We start from the raw sequence: 14,849 nt of genomic DNA, 5'->3' as shown, positions 1-14,849 counted from the left end.
CGCATGTGGGTTAGTCTTTTTCCTATAACATCTTGGGAAAATAAAAATCCCGTAGTCAAACTTGACTCATTAAAACGGGCACCTGCCAAATTCAAGTAATTAAATAAATTCAAACGTGTTTCCGTTAGCATCTCGCGATGGGGCAATCGTTAACGTCGCACTTTCTTTTCTTTTTTTTTTTCACCCTTTAATTTACAACTTTGCCTCAATGGTTCGGGTTCGATCCTCATACTTACTTTTTTTTTTTTTTAACCCCCACCCCAAGAGTTTCCACACACACCCGGGCAACGCAGGGTACCCCTCGCTAGTCTCATAAGAAAACCGAAAAAAACTAATAGGGAATTAATTAAAATGAATGTTTAAAAAAAATATGCAAATTAGCTAGATCTTTTGCAGATTAATGTATTTCCACGATCCATATATAACAAAGTTGTCTTTTCTTTTTAAATAAATAGAAAAAACACGCTAATAAAATATGTTTTAAATAATTTGGTTCTAAGTAGGACGCCCCCAAGTACGAAAGGGTGAATCCGGTATTATGGTGAAAGAGGATACTAGCTTAGAGAAACTTTTGTTTAGTTCTGGAGTGACAAGGATGACCAATGTCCCCCATTTTCCCCCCTTTTGAGTTGGCCTTGAGGTTTTTGTTCATGTTAATTTTTGCCTGAATAAAAGATTTAATATCTCAAAGTGTAGTATCTGTTCTGATGCTACACTTAAGATAATTTGTCATTGGTCAATGGAGGGGAAATCTCTATACGGAGACAATTATTATTTTTGGTCCCAATCAGAGTGCCCCTTTTGCCTTCTTTTCGGAGAGCTGGTTTAACCCCAACACTAAAAACGACCTTGTGTCACATTTTGTTTTCGTGGAAAAGCAAATAAATACTAATAGAAAAGTTTCTTTTTATATAAATATCAATGCACAAAAAAAAAAAACTTTATAGGAGTATAGATTTTAAAAATCTAACTCCTAAAATATCTTAAAAAAAAAAAAAAAAAAAAAAATTTTAAAATGATCATGATTTCACATTCCTTCGAAAATTGCTGACCGCCTTCCCAATTCCGACCGAAACTGTAACTAATTTCTTGTCACGGTAACAAAATCAACTAAAAGCAACGTCATTAGCACACTTAAAGCTTTTCATGCAACGACGCTACAGAGAATGTGTTTCGTGTAATCTTTGTCTCGGCTAAATACTAAATTGTATTCTTTACTTGAAGTGAATAAAATGGAACTCGAGAGAATAATTAAGTAGGTATGACACTAATTTTCGACACCCATAACAAAAAATACAAGTAAAAACTAGTAAAAATGAAATTAATTCATCGTAATTTTTACTTTATATTGAAGAAGAAGTATCAGGGTTTAAATCGCATATAAAAATTATTTATTTTACACTCCATAAAACCGGCGAAATTTTATTTGAACATCGCAAATTGACAAAAGCTTTAAAAAAAAAAAAAAAATGACAAAAAAAAATCAAAATGGCGACAAATTTTTCGAAAAAGAACCAAATTAAACCCTAAAAATATAGGGAAAAAAGTCAGTACAAATATACATTGGGTAGCAAAAGTTTTTTTGTTTTTTTTCATATTTCTCAAGAAACATCAAGTTAATTTGAATGAAATTTGACACTCAATCTTTAAAAAGATATCTGCCTAGAAATAAAACGGAAATAAGAATATACTTAATTGACAAATATTTATTAACAAAAAATCAAATTACCCATATACAAAAGTATTTAACAGTCAAATTTCACCCTTAAGCAGTCATTTCATTTTGCTATAATATTTCAACCAATCAGAAATTTGATCCTTAAGCAGTCATCTCCTTTTGCTACAATATTTCAACCAATCAGAGGGTTCCGGATCCTTTACATATCAGTTGATAACAGCTGTTAGACACTGCACAGGTTGCCTGTTTCATTACTGTTTTAAAATGCAAAGGAATTGACTAATGATATGCGCCAGGAAATCATAATCTATATATCTATAAAAGTGTGTGTGTACATTTCCCTACGCAATAACTGTCTACAGACTCGAAATTTGATATACAGGGTACTGAGATTTGAGAAAATCGATGTGATCAGGTTTCGGCCAGAAATTTCGCTGTTAAGGGGTCAAAGTTCAACGATTTGACCTTTGAAAACTCTACCAAACTCCTCCGACAATTTTGGGTCTAAACACTTGACATTTTAGATATTGGTTCCTTGGACATGGATCTAACTTAATAACTTGATTTGAGCCCAAAACAATAAATGTTAAGGGGTCATAATAGGGGTCAAAGTTTTTAAAAAATTCCGTTTTTTTTTTTTGTTTTTTTTTTTTTTGCTCAACATACACATGCAAACACCCGGGCAACGCCGGGCACCCATGCTAGTAAGGCATAAAGATGGAAAGGGATACAGGAAGATAGTTTCAGAACTAAATTTGGCGGTGAGTACAGTTGGGGCTATCGTGAGAAAATGGAAAACAACGGGGTGGTCATACTAAAAATCTTCTAAGAAGTGCTCGACCACGTAAATTAAATGATGTTACTGCTTGTTACATTGCTCGTTACCATTGCTCGTTACATTGCTCCTAACGTGAAGAAAGAACCATATCTGATTCGTTCAGAAATTCAGAAGGATTTGCAGGAAGCAGATATTGAAGCAAGCAAGGAACACCCAATCAAGGAATCCTCAAATCATACAGGCCTGTATTCTAGATCACTGAAAAAGACTCCATTGGTGATGTGAAAGATCGTTTGAAATTTGTTAATAAATATTAATGTGAATCGAATGACTTCCAGAACAAAGTTATTTGGTCAGATGAAACAAAAATTAAGCTTTTCGGAAGAAACATGCACTCTCGTGTATGGAGGAAAAAAAGGCACCGAATTTAAACAATCTAATACCTGTAAAATTTGAACGCGGAAGGGATAGTTTGGGGCTGTTTTTCTGCAAATTGGGTTGAAAATCATAGAAGAGAAAATGAATGCAGCAAAATACACAAAGATTTTGTCAACACATTTCTTCAAGAGTGCTGCAGATTTAGGATTGTGTTGTAACTTTATCTTCCAGCAAGATAATGATCCCAAGCACAATACTAAAATAACTATGAAATGGTTTAAAGATAATAGGATTATTGTTCTACAGTGGCCTAGCTAGTCACCGGACCTAAATCCTATTAAAAAGCTGTGGAAAACTTTGAAGTTAAGGATGCGTGCAAGAGATCCCAAGAATATCAGAGAATTGAAGAAAGTTTGCAAAGAAGAATGACTGAAACTACCAGGATGTGCTTGTAAGAAATTAGTAGGCAGTTATGGAAAGCGTTTGGAGGCTGTAAGGCAGAACAGAGGATATAAAACTAAATGTTAGTAAATGTGTTAAGTACTTTTGCATAATTTGGTAATTTTATTTTTTGTTAATAAATATTTGTCAGCTAAGAATATTTTCATTTCCGTTTTATTTTTAGATTGATAATATCTGTTCAAAGATTGTGTGTAAATTTCATTAAAAAAAAAAAAAAAAAAAAAAAAGCAACAAAAAAAAAACCCAAAAAAAAGCAACAAAAATAACAACAAAAAAAAAACAACAAAGAAAAATAAAACAATGTACCAAATACTTTTGCTGCTCACTGTACAATATACCTTGTTAAAATTTTGGTTCAATCATTAGTCAAATGTCTCATTTGGAAAATTAAAAAGTTATTTTAACTAAAAAAAAAAAAAAAAAAAAAAAAAAAGAGGAAATACACTCTGGTTAAGATTCCAGTTTCTTTTCATGTCGTACATAAGACTTCGGTATTTCGTCATGTTTATAGTCAAATATTTAGAAATTTATAAAGTATCGGAATCGAACATTTAGTACGGAATCGGTAATTGTATCGGAATCAAGAAAAATATTGGAATCGTCCCATCACTAATACATACATATATAATTACTGGAATGATAGAGATCTTCCTAAGATTCCAATTTCTTTTCATGTCGTATATAAGACTGTTGTATTTCGTCATGTTTTCCCTTTCAACTCTGTTAAACCCAGCATCATTGAGGACACTGACTTCTACCAAGGTTGCTTCTTTCTTGTTTTTCTTCCATATCACTATGTCAGGTTTAATAGCTCCATTTTCTATGTAGATAGCCAAAGCTTATGCGTTTTCAAATGTAATAAAAAGTCGAACATTTATAAAGAGAAAAGATTAAATTTCGTTTATATTTAAATTTTATCAAAAACATTTTTTTCAATAAGTTCCCACAAGTTGAAATTGAAGAGAAAGAGAGTATATATGACCTATTTTTACACAATAAACTGGCTGGTTTGTGATGATTATTTTAATGCAATAAAAACTTGCGTTGCATTTATAAATAAAAATTTATAAATAAATTTATTATTTTTATTATTACTAGCGGAGAGATCCGACGTTGCCTGGGATTGAATAACGATCAACGAATGTTTCACATTCCCATATTTTTATACAATATAAAAATGCAAGCATGAAAAGTAATATGGTTAAGCTTAAACATAGAAAAGTAAAGGACTAGTTGTTAAAACTGGAAAAGAAAAGGACAATCTAGTAAAAAAATATAATAAATTTATAACTTAAAATATTGCAGCGTTAAGATTTTTTAATAACGTGATGTTCGGCTGTATCTACGGACAAATTTATCTTTAGTTGCCCTTTAACAATTAAATATTTTCATTTACTAGCCAAATAGAAAAGTTACTAGCCAACCCACATGATTTTTGGAATATGACATCTTCGTTCTGTAACAAGTACGTACATCATAAAGATTTTTTTGTATTTTTAATTCTAAATTTGCACCAAATTTTGTGTTGGGACTTGAAGGTATAAACTTTCAAATTTTTTCAGATGTTTTTTTTTTTTTTAAACAGTTTTTGTTTAAAAAAAAAAAAAAGAAAAAAAGTATATTGTTCTATTAAACGTTTTAGTGTTTAAATAATTTGATTTTGCTCATTTTATATAAAAAAAAAAAAAAGTAATGATTAAAGAGCATTTTTCATTTAATAAGTTTTAGAAGATCGGTGAAAAAAAAAAAAAAAACAAAAAAACGTCAAAAGATAAACGTTTTATTATTTCTAGTCGCCATTTGGAAAAAATCACTCACAAATGCAACTGTTTCACTCGCAACGTAAAGCCCTGCAAGGTGTTAACTTTGGTCAAAATCGCCCGTTCTTTCTTTCATCAGAGTTTTCGATTATCAATACTCATCAAAGGCATTCCAATACAAAACCTATCTAAGAACACTACCAGATACATGAAGTACATCTGTGGGAATTTTTTTTTTCAGTTAATTTTTTATTTACCATTTTGATGCCTATAGGGAACGAACTCAGAAAGTTTTTTTTTTTTTTATAATAGTAGAGATAGAGATATCCGGTATTTTGTTTACAAAGGAGTCACCACTTATCAAGGCTTGGAAACCACTTAAGGATAAGGGTTCATGAATGTAATGTGGTAGTGTAGTAATCGTTAATGATGTAGGTTGGGTAGAATTTGATTATTTAAGGAGACGGTTCAACAAGAACTTGTTTACATTGGGCATTAAGGCTACCATACTGTAGTCGGTTGGGAAGTAGGCCAATGGAACTGTGTTCCACAGGTGGGTAGTTCTAGGAAAGAAGCTGTATTTGTGGAATCTGCATTTATATTTAGGCACAGATAGAAAATAGGGGAAACTAGATAGCGGTTTTAGCTAGTTGAGTGTTTTTTTTTGTGAAAGTTTGGCCAGGGGGGAACATAGATTGGAGTTCAGACGAGCACTTGCCTTGAAAGTAACGATAGACACTATTGTTACTTTCAATCATTTTGATGATTTTTGTTTATTTCTACATACCACAAACAAGGTGCATTGTCACCGACACCTAAGGGGTTACTGTGAATTAGGGACCATACACGGACACTAAGTAGAGCAACAAGAAGTTTGGGAAACAGGAAACAAGGATGGAATTCCAAAGTTTAGTGGTAGTGCTGATAAATGTGACAACAATACTTCATGTATGGGTGAGTGGTGGTTTTGTAGAGATATAGGATACTGGCAGGTCTGAGATGTTTTCTAGCATGTTAGAGGGAGTCCACCTTTTTTTATAGCAACCTTGGAAATTTCTTCTATAAAAGATAATCTTATTGAAAAATTACCAAAATTATTTCCCCAGAGATCTTCTATGAAAATATGTTTAACAAAAAATAGGTTTCAATAAAAAAAAATGTAAGAAATTCAGGGTTTTTTTTGTTTTTGTTTTTTAATAATTACTATAACCCTCCCTTTATGCTTGATAATTAGTGTACCGTTAAGAAAAAATGAAAAGAAAATATATTTTTCTTTAAATAATTTACAAGAAAAAGTTCTTGGTTTAGTTTTAGGTAATCATTACTGTTACTCACAAAGTATTAAATAAAAAAATTAATGATAAAAGTTTGAAATTTAATGATAAAAGTTTGAAATTGAATAAAAAAATAATTTACTAAAAATAGTTTAATAAAAGAGTTTAATAAAAAAAAAGTGTTAAATACAAAAGAGTTTAAAAAGTTTAAGAATTAATAGAAAGAAAATTTAACAAAAATGCAATTTAACAAAAACTTTTTTTAAAAAATTAATTTTTTTTAATCTAATATAAAAATTTAATAAAAAAATAAAAGATTTAATAAAAACAAAATTTAATAAAAAAATTGAAAATAAAATTTTTAAAAATAAAAAAAATAAAAAATAAAAAATTAAAATTAAAAACTAATGAAAGACTTCTTGCTTACCTGTAAAACTGTACTCTCAGGTGGTAAACATCCATAACTCCACACCTCAATTGGTAAATCATTTTCCACTTTAGCTATGATGGCAGCAAAACATTTGCTGCCTTCTTTTGCTAAACAAGAACTGTTTGATATTGTGTCATGGCATGGATCGCAAAAGCACCACAAAGAATCCACTGCAGAAAGAAAAAGGAAACACTGAATTTAAGAACCATTTAAAAAACAAAAAAATTATATATATATAATTATATATATATGCAAAAATATATATATATATATACACACATATAACAATAATATTTTTAAACCTAAAGAGACGTGTTTTGAACTAAAGAGGTCATCAGCGTAGGAATTGTTAATAACTGCAAGTCAAGAGATTCACACCCAATCATAAAGGCATGCTACCCCTATGGAGTAAATAAAGGGTTCTGTTCGAAATTCTGTGCAGATTCCCAAGTTAGAAAGAAAGAAGCCCTGAGTTTGGCAAGATACCCCTGAAGAAGGTCAAAGATTACATTGACCAAAAAATTTTTGAAAGTCATCCCCTCTTTTCGATTGACTAGCCTTAATTTAAACCTTCGCCACTTCCGGTTTGACGGTTGGACACACTGGCAAAGACCTCACATTTTTTTTTTTTTTTACATTCTTTTCCTCCTTCGCAGTATGGATTCGAGCCTGAAATGAAAATGACACTCAAGATGAGAACAGCAGTCCAAAGAATCCAAATAATACGAATAACCAATCCTCATCTAAAAAAATTATAAACGTGTTTAAAGGTTAGTTTAATTTTCTTGTGTTAAACAAAAAAATGGCAAAAACATGCGTGAATCGTGTCGTCGTAAATAAATAACTGCACACATGTTTTTTTTAGACTCATTTGTTATTGAGCACTTTTGTTAGAAGTAAGTATTACTCCGTTATGAATTAGGCACATTATGATGCAGATCAGTCAAATAGTTGCTTTGGTGCTGCCGTGTCATAGTACAGTTCTGTTTAGTCCTAATATGTCCACCCTCCAGGCTTTACCTTCTCTCTAAGAAAGGGGTTAGTTTATTGCTAATGCACTCTTACCGAGGATCCCAACAGCGATGCTTAGGCATTTTTTTCTAGATCAGATTGTGTATATCCTAGTTCGTTGGTGGTTAAAGACAAGAAGTCTACTTGGTGACAGCTTCCTGTTTTGCAATTGGAAATTGACAAGCACTGTTTATATAAAAAAAAAAAAAAAAATAGCAGTCACTCATAATTTTATACTGATCATGTTTGGACAGAATCTCTAATTTCATTCGTTTGTAAACATTTTGTTAAGAGTTAACCAAATTTCTTTTACTACTAACCATAAGCCCGAATGACAAAGTCGTATAAACCACATGTAATCGCCTAAAAAAGTAGAATGCTCCAACAAAAAGTTTGATTCGATTATTTATTATAATAATTATATAATAATTATCGTCTGTCTGTTTACAATTTAATTGATATATACAAAATGATTTCCATATATACACTACTTATTTAAAGGGAATCTACATTAAAGAAGTTACTTCATTTGTATTGATTGGTTGGTTGTTTTTGTTTTACGGCATATCAACCCTTTTCGGGTTATTTAATGCCGAAAATGAAGAAAAATTTTTTTTAATAGAATATATTTGTTGTTTTCATGTCGTTTTCTATTTAACCCATAGTTGGGACCCTAACAGGTACTATCACTCCGGGTCAGAGTGGACCTGGGAGCAATGGTAATTAAAGGGTGGCTCCACACTCCCCAAAGCCCACAAGCTGGGGCCTCACCACTGGATATAGTTTAAGGTCATATCCAGGACCCCCATTGAGAGACTTTTTACCCTCTGCAGGGGGGCAGTCGGCATATTCTTATGCCCCACCGACAGGGCCTCATTTGTATTGGAGAAAATCTATTTTAATAATTAGCTTGATGTTGTTAATGACTTTGACGATTCCAATATTTATTCCTGATTCCGATTCTTTATAAATCTCTAAATATTTAATTATAAAGTTGTTATTTTGTCTCGATTATCGTAAAAACACGTTAAATGTGCATATATTTTCTCAAACATAAAAACACACTGGGGGGGGGTGATCTATAGATTTTAGTTTTAGTGGTAGTTTAGATCAACAAATATTATTACTGTGGAAAGTTTTTTTTTTTTTCAAATAAAATTTAATAATAATTAAAGGAATCGTTTTTGGCTTCGGAAAATAGACACAAATTTCTCCAATTCCGATACCCCAAAAAGTTCTGATTTTTCCAATTCCCGATTCCAATTAATCATCCCAGCATTAGTTATTAGTAATAGAATCGTTCTGTTTAGAAATACTTAAAGTTGATTTATTTATTTTTAATTGTTTGGTTGTTTTTTTTGTTTTACAGCATATCAACCTTTTTCAAGTTATTTAATACTGAATCCAGTGATTTTGAAGAAATTTTTTTTAATAGAATGTTTTTTGTCTGTTTTTAAGTCAGTTGCTATTTAACCCATAGTTGGGACCCTAACAGGTACTACCACTCTGGGTTAGAGTGAACCTGGGAGCAATGGCAATTAAAGGGTGGTGCCACACTCCCCAAAGCCCGCAAGCTGGGGCCTCACCATCGGATATAGTTTAAGGTCATATCCAGGACCTAATTTTTAATTAATATTAGCTGACATCAATTGCGTTTAAAAACAAAAATCTTATTTAAATTATGAGAGTTATTTCCCCATTTGATTTTAATAGATGATAATGAGTTTTATGCTTCCAGAAATCCAACGTGTTCCACTTTCAGGAAAATCGTAACAGGAGTTATAATATTCAGTGTATCTGAAATAGTATGTGACTATGAGAGTTATTTCCTGTTTAATTTTAATAGATGACAATAGATACATTTTATGCTTCCATAAACTGCTTTCCATCTTACTACGATTGCCTCCAAGTCCAATGAAAACAAATTCTTAATTAGCCGTCACCTTAAGTAATCCAATTTACCAAACTTTCACTTCTAAAGATTACTACAATATTGTCCCATTGACTACTGTACACTCATTAACCCTTATCTTCGAGTGGCCGTCAGACCTTAATAAGTGGTGACTCCTTTATATAAAAAAAAAAAATTCAACATGTGGTCCACTTTCAAGAAAATCGTAACAGGTATATACAGTTGTTTCACAATGTTTCGGCCAACTATTCCTCTGGCCTTTGTCAGGTGGTTTATCGCGACGAGATAGGAACGCCAAATCTCCCAACTGTATCCTCAGCAATTACTGAAAAGCAAACACATTAGTGGTCTCACCCATGCGATTGTGACATCATAGGCCTTCAAAATAACATCTTTTATACGCATGTTGAGATCACGAGGTGTAAATGACTTTGCAAAAATTTCAACACAAAAACAGACCCTTCCTTGCAAAAAACGGCCCAGTTGACGGCCAAAGAATTAATCTTTTCGGCGAATTTTTCAATATTTGTCATCAAAGAGATTGATCTTTCTAACGATACCAATTTTGTCAGTGTTCGTTGCATGTGTCAAAAGTTTTTGTGAGGCAACCATACAAACACACAAACAACTTTCTTTTATATAATAGATAACACTATGAATTTACATGATTTTTAGCATGCAATATTTTTTTTTTCCATCACAGGTATGTACATGCATGATTTGTCTTTATTTTCGGTTTTTTTAATATAGGGGGGATTCTAGACAAGCACCAGACTTAGTTTATTGCTAGTTGCCTAAAGTACCTCCACAAGGGAATGCAAATGGAGCTGGTCGGGCATTTTTTTTAAGGCACTTGTGCGCGCTAGCTTCTCAAAACCAGTACTGACCTTGTGTCTAATCCCTTGGCAAAGAGGTAAATATATATGTACTATATATCGTTGATACATAGTGCTTGATATGCACGTCTGTGCCATGTAAATAACACTCTTTTGTATTTCCTTCAGATATCCAATAAACCTTTGGTCATTGCGACACTCTAAAAAGTAAATTGTACTTATCTATCTAATCCCTTGGCAAAGAGGTAAATAATATGTACTATGTATCAACGTCAACCCAACGGAACACGAATCGCAGCGTTGTCAATAATAGTTGCACTTAGCAGACTTATACTCGTACAAAACAAAGTTAACGAAGCAAGAAAAGCTGAACGCATGACTAATTCCATTTTATAAGAAAAAAATTGTCGCTAATAAGGAAAACAATAAGAAACACTGCAAACCGATCTTGTCAGCTATTATCAGTTCTGACCTTGTCACGTTACGAGGCGTAGAAACTGCATTAGTTTAATTTTGCATAAAACTCTCCGAAATGGAGCTGATTAAGCATGTGTAGCTGTCTAAGTGTAAGTACAAGACAAAATACTTTTCTGTCTGTACATGCAAAACCAAATGGAATTTCCATGAACAGAGTTTGCTTCCAAAAACTTCCTATACGTAGAACATATCACCACTGAATAGCATCTAGTATTCCAAGATAACTACCCATCTCAGTACTAACTAGTCACAACATTGCTCATCTTACTTGTATTTGTATGGGGTGAGTTGAATCGTCTCTGTCTCCAAACTTATCAAGGCTCGAAGGCAACTCGAGAATAAGGATTAATAAGTGTATGGTAGTCATCAGCACAACAACACAGTAATGGTTAGTAATGGGAATTTGGTATAATTTGATTATTTAAGGGACTGGCAACTCAGCAAGAACTTGTTTACATTAGACTTGAAGTAGACCATATTGTAGATATCTGAAAAGTAGGCCAGTGGAAGAGGGTTCCACAGGCGGGCAATTCTAGGAAAGAAACTTTGTTCATGGAATCCATGTTTGAATTTAGGCGCAGATAGAGAGTAGGGGAAATTGTTGATGGTGATTTTAGCTAGGCAAATGTTTTTTGTGAAAATTTGGCAAGATGGAGGCAGCATAGAATGGAGCCCAGATGAGTACTGGCCATGAAAATAATAGAGCTAGCAATGTCTATTCTGTGGGAAAGAGGTTGCAGGAAAGAGAAAATTGCATCACCTACAAAATTTCGAATGGACGAACGATTTGGGGGCAATTTTACCCTTATAATGGCTCGGAGGGGCGGGGGGCAACCAGAGTTATCTTGGAAAATCCGTTCTAGCAAAAATTTACTTTCACCATGACTAATGTTTGTGCAAAATTTCCAAAAAATCTATGCCATGGTTATTGAGAAAAGTGCTAACAAACAAACAGATGAACAGGAGTGAATTACTAGGTCCAATCCCGCCTTTGTCGAGAGACCAATTAGCAATTTTAGTTTAAATAATAGGTTCTTTTGTTTTCCTTGTGTTTAGGTTACAAGCATGGCCAAAATCATTTTTTCGTTGAATCATGGAAACATGTGTTTTATGCAATATATCAGAAATATGTAAAAATTTATTGTTAAATGTTATCTACCTAATTGCCATGAGACATGATAATTAGGTAGATAACATTGCTTATTTGATCATTTTTGCAGCAATATTGGCAACGGATTTGATGTAAATCTTCCATTTTAGGTCAAAAGTGAAGCCTAGTCCCAGAAACTTTTCAAAGCAAAGTGCTTCCTGAAGCCATTCATTTCAAATGGGGCCAGGTGGGGATCGGAGCATTGGTGTTGAAAAGATAGAAGCTTGGTTTTGGATGTATTAAAAGTAATCAGCCAACTCTTTCTCCATTGCATAAAAACAAAAGAGAGAATCAAAAGGATCTTGGCCATTGTCGGCTTTTGAAGTATTGCTATAGATCTGGGGTGGGCAACCCCTGACACGCATGTCAACTTTGGCACGCAAGCACTTCTATCTGGTACACAATGAGATCTCAGAAATGAGATCCTTCTCCCTTCAAATAAAAAAGTTGACTTTTAAGTTGCAGTATGACCTGATGAAACTCGGTGTTCTTTTCTTTCTTTTCGTTTGTTAACAATTTGTTATTTAATTTAACGCTTTTCGTGTTTTTGACATCACCTGTCTACAAAGAAATATATTATGACGCAAAAACTCAGTGAATTTGCAAACTTTAACAACTGTTCTCCAAACAAGCGTACTAGTTTATTTGGCTACGCTCTTATGCACTATTGTTCGTCTGCATCGCCATTTTTCCTGCATGAATCTGTAGAGTGCATTCTAGTTAGGGTTTTTTGTTACTGTTGTAGAAGTGCAAGCCATTTTGACTTTTAGAACAGTTTCAGATGGTTCGCTGTTACACACAAGTCCTGGTAGGTGACTTGTTTGTAGTAGACAGTTCCACAGAACAAAATATTCTTACCGTGTCGAAACCCGGGAAAAGAACATGTGAAATTGCTCCAGAAAAGGTTTAATATTTATGAAGCAATTCTGGTTTCTGATTGGTTGGTATCAGAATGTGAATTAATTTGATTCGTCGGTTCTTAGCAGCATCGTTTATAAATAGAATCGTCCGACTGTGTGGGATCATACCCCATTAAAACGTCCAAAATATTGCAACAACTATAATGTCAGAAATTGATTTTGAAAGAAATATAAGTTACATCATACGAGAGCTGTTAATTTTGTTCAGTGCTGTTAAGTAATTTTGTAATGGTAAGTGCTGTAATTTTGTTAAGTGTAAATGAGCAATGTTAAGAATAGTTAACCATCAGGTATTATTTACTCCCATCTAAAGATATTTTTCTCCAAGGATACCAAGTAGTATATTCTCACAAATTTTCGTTGGCATCTGAAAAATTATTCTGCCAATTTTAGCACACAAACTGAAAAAGGTTGCCCCCCCCCCCGTCATAGATGGTGGTTTTATCTGCATAAATGATGACGAATGATCTTATGTGATTTTCATTGAGGGAGTTGAGCCCAGAATTAATCTTTTTCTAAGCTTAACGATTTACACATGTGCAACTAAAACCAAACAAAATTTCCATGAACAGAGTTTCTTTCCAAGAACTTTTGTTTTGGGAAATGCATTAAAATTAGATCCCTTCCCTGCAGACTACAATATGGTCGTCTTCAAGTACAATCCAATGTCCACAAATAACTGTTAAACCCTCCTCTGTTTATTGAATTTAGTAGTCGGTCGGTTGGTTATTTTTTTATTTTTTTTTTTGTTTTTTATGGCATATCAACCCTTTTTTGGGTTATTTAATGCCTAATCCAGTAATTTTGTAAAATGTTTTCATATTTCAAGTTCTTTATATCTTCAAATATTTATTCATGGTGTCTGACTTGATTGTTTTGTTTTTTTACAAGAAAATTGTTCTTGATTTTGTACTTTGCAAAACATGATTGAGTTTTTCAAAAGGAGAAGGAAAAAAACCCAAACAACATCAATGTTTAGTGCATTTTTGGTTAGAAAGCTAGTATCTTCAAGCATCTTGTAGCATCAGATGCCCTAACAAGTATTACCATTCCGGACCAAAGTGAATATGGGAGCAATAGTAACCTAGGGGCAACTCCACACTCCTCACAGCCCCCAAATGGGATCTCGCCACTGGATATCTTATAAGGTCATACTCAGAATCTTCGACAAAGGGGAAAGAATTGCTGTTTTCTGGGTTGCTATATATATCCACCTATCGTTGGGTAGTTGAAGTATTTTTCTTTCTTTCTTTTTTTTTTATTTTAAAGCTCCTAACATGAAGTAGTTTCATGCCTTGTCTGGAGCAATTTATAGAAAAAAAAAAACATCTCAAATTTCGTATGCATCTGCTGGGTCTTGCTGCTCTGATTGTTGGGATAAAAACCTGCGTTTTTTTTTTTTTTTTTTTTTACTCACGTTCACTCCAAACAAAGCATATTGTTACTTGGACATAAGGGGCTACTACTTGGGACCATGCTTAGGAAAGATGAAAACATTAGTTTACATTACATTTAAACTTCTGCATATCAGTACAATCATGGAAGCAGGCAGCATGAAGGGAATTCCAAAGTCTAGTTGTTCGAGGTAGGAAACTATCAGAGTAGAAAGCTTTCTGGCATTTAGGGAGCTCAACAGTAAAGAGGGTGTGATTATTAATTGGATTTGTCGGGTGGATGTACGTCATTTTACAGGAATAACAAATAGTTACAACTATTGAGGAGGACTTTATGGAAACTTGGGTGCAATCTTTATAGGATCTCTGCAGAAATCCGGTTCACAATG

General features: G+C 33.1%; 1 protein-coding gene across 2 annotated transcripts in view; it reads right to left on the bottom strand.

Moving 5' to 3' along the window:
• LOC145266530 (bone morphogenetic protein receptor type-1B-like) overlaps positions 1-14,849 on the bottom strand; it is a 283,711-nt gene that overhangs the window by 151,811 nt on the left and 117,051 nt on the right. For both annotated transcript variants that reach the window (XR_013864736.1, XM_080122290.1), the window contains exon 2: positions 6,758-6,930. Coding sequence is in view for 1 of the 2 variants with exons in the window: in XM_080122290.1 (XP_079978416.1) it covers positions 6,758-6,930 (173 nt within the window). In the remaining variant the exon portion in view is untranslated. The remainder of the gene's footprint in view (positions 1-6,757; positions 6,931-14,849) is intronic.

The sequence above is a fragment of the Euprymna scolopes genome, chromosome 41 (assembly GCF_053919585.1).
Source record: "Euprymna scolopes isolate OS-2025 chromosome 41, ASM5391958v1, whole genome shotgun sequence".
In the NCBI taxonomy this organism is placed as follows: Eukaryota; Metazoa; Mollusca; class Cephalopoda; order Sepiida; family Sepiolidae; genus Euprymna; species Euprymna scolopes.
The sequence above is the reverse complement of the archived record's forward strand: the minus strand, read 5'-3'. Positions and strand labels throughout refer to the sequence as shown.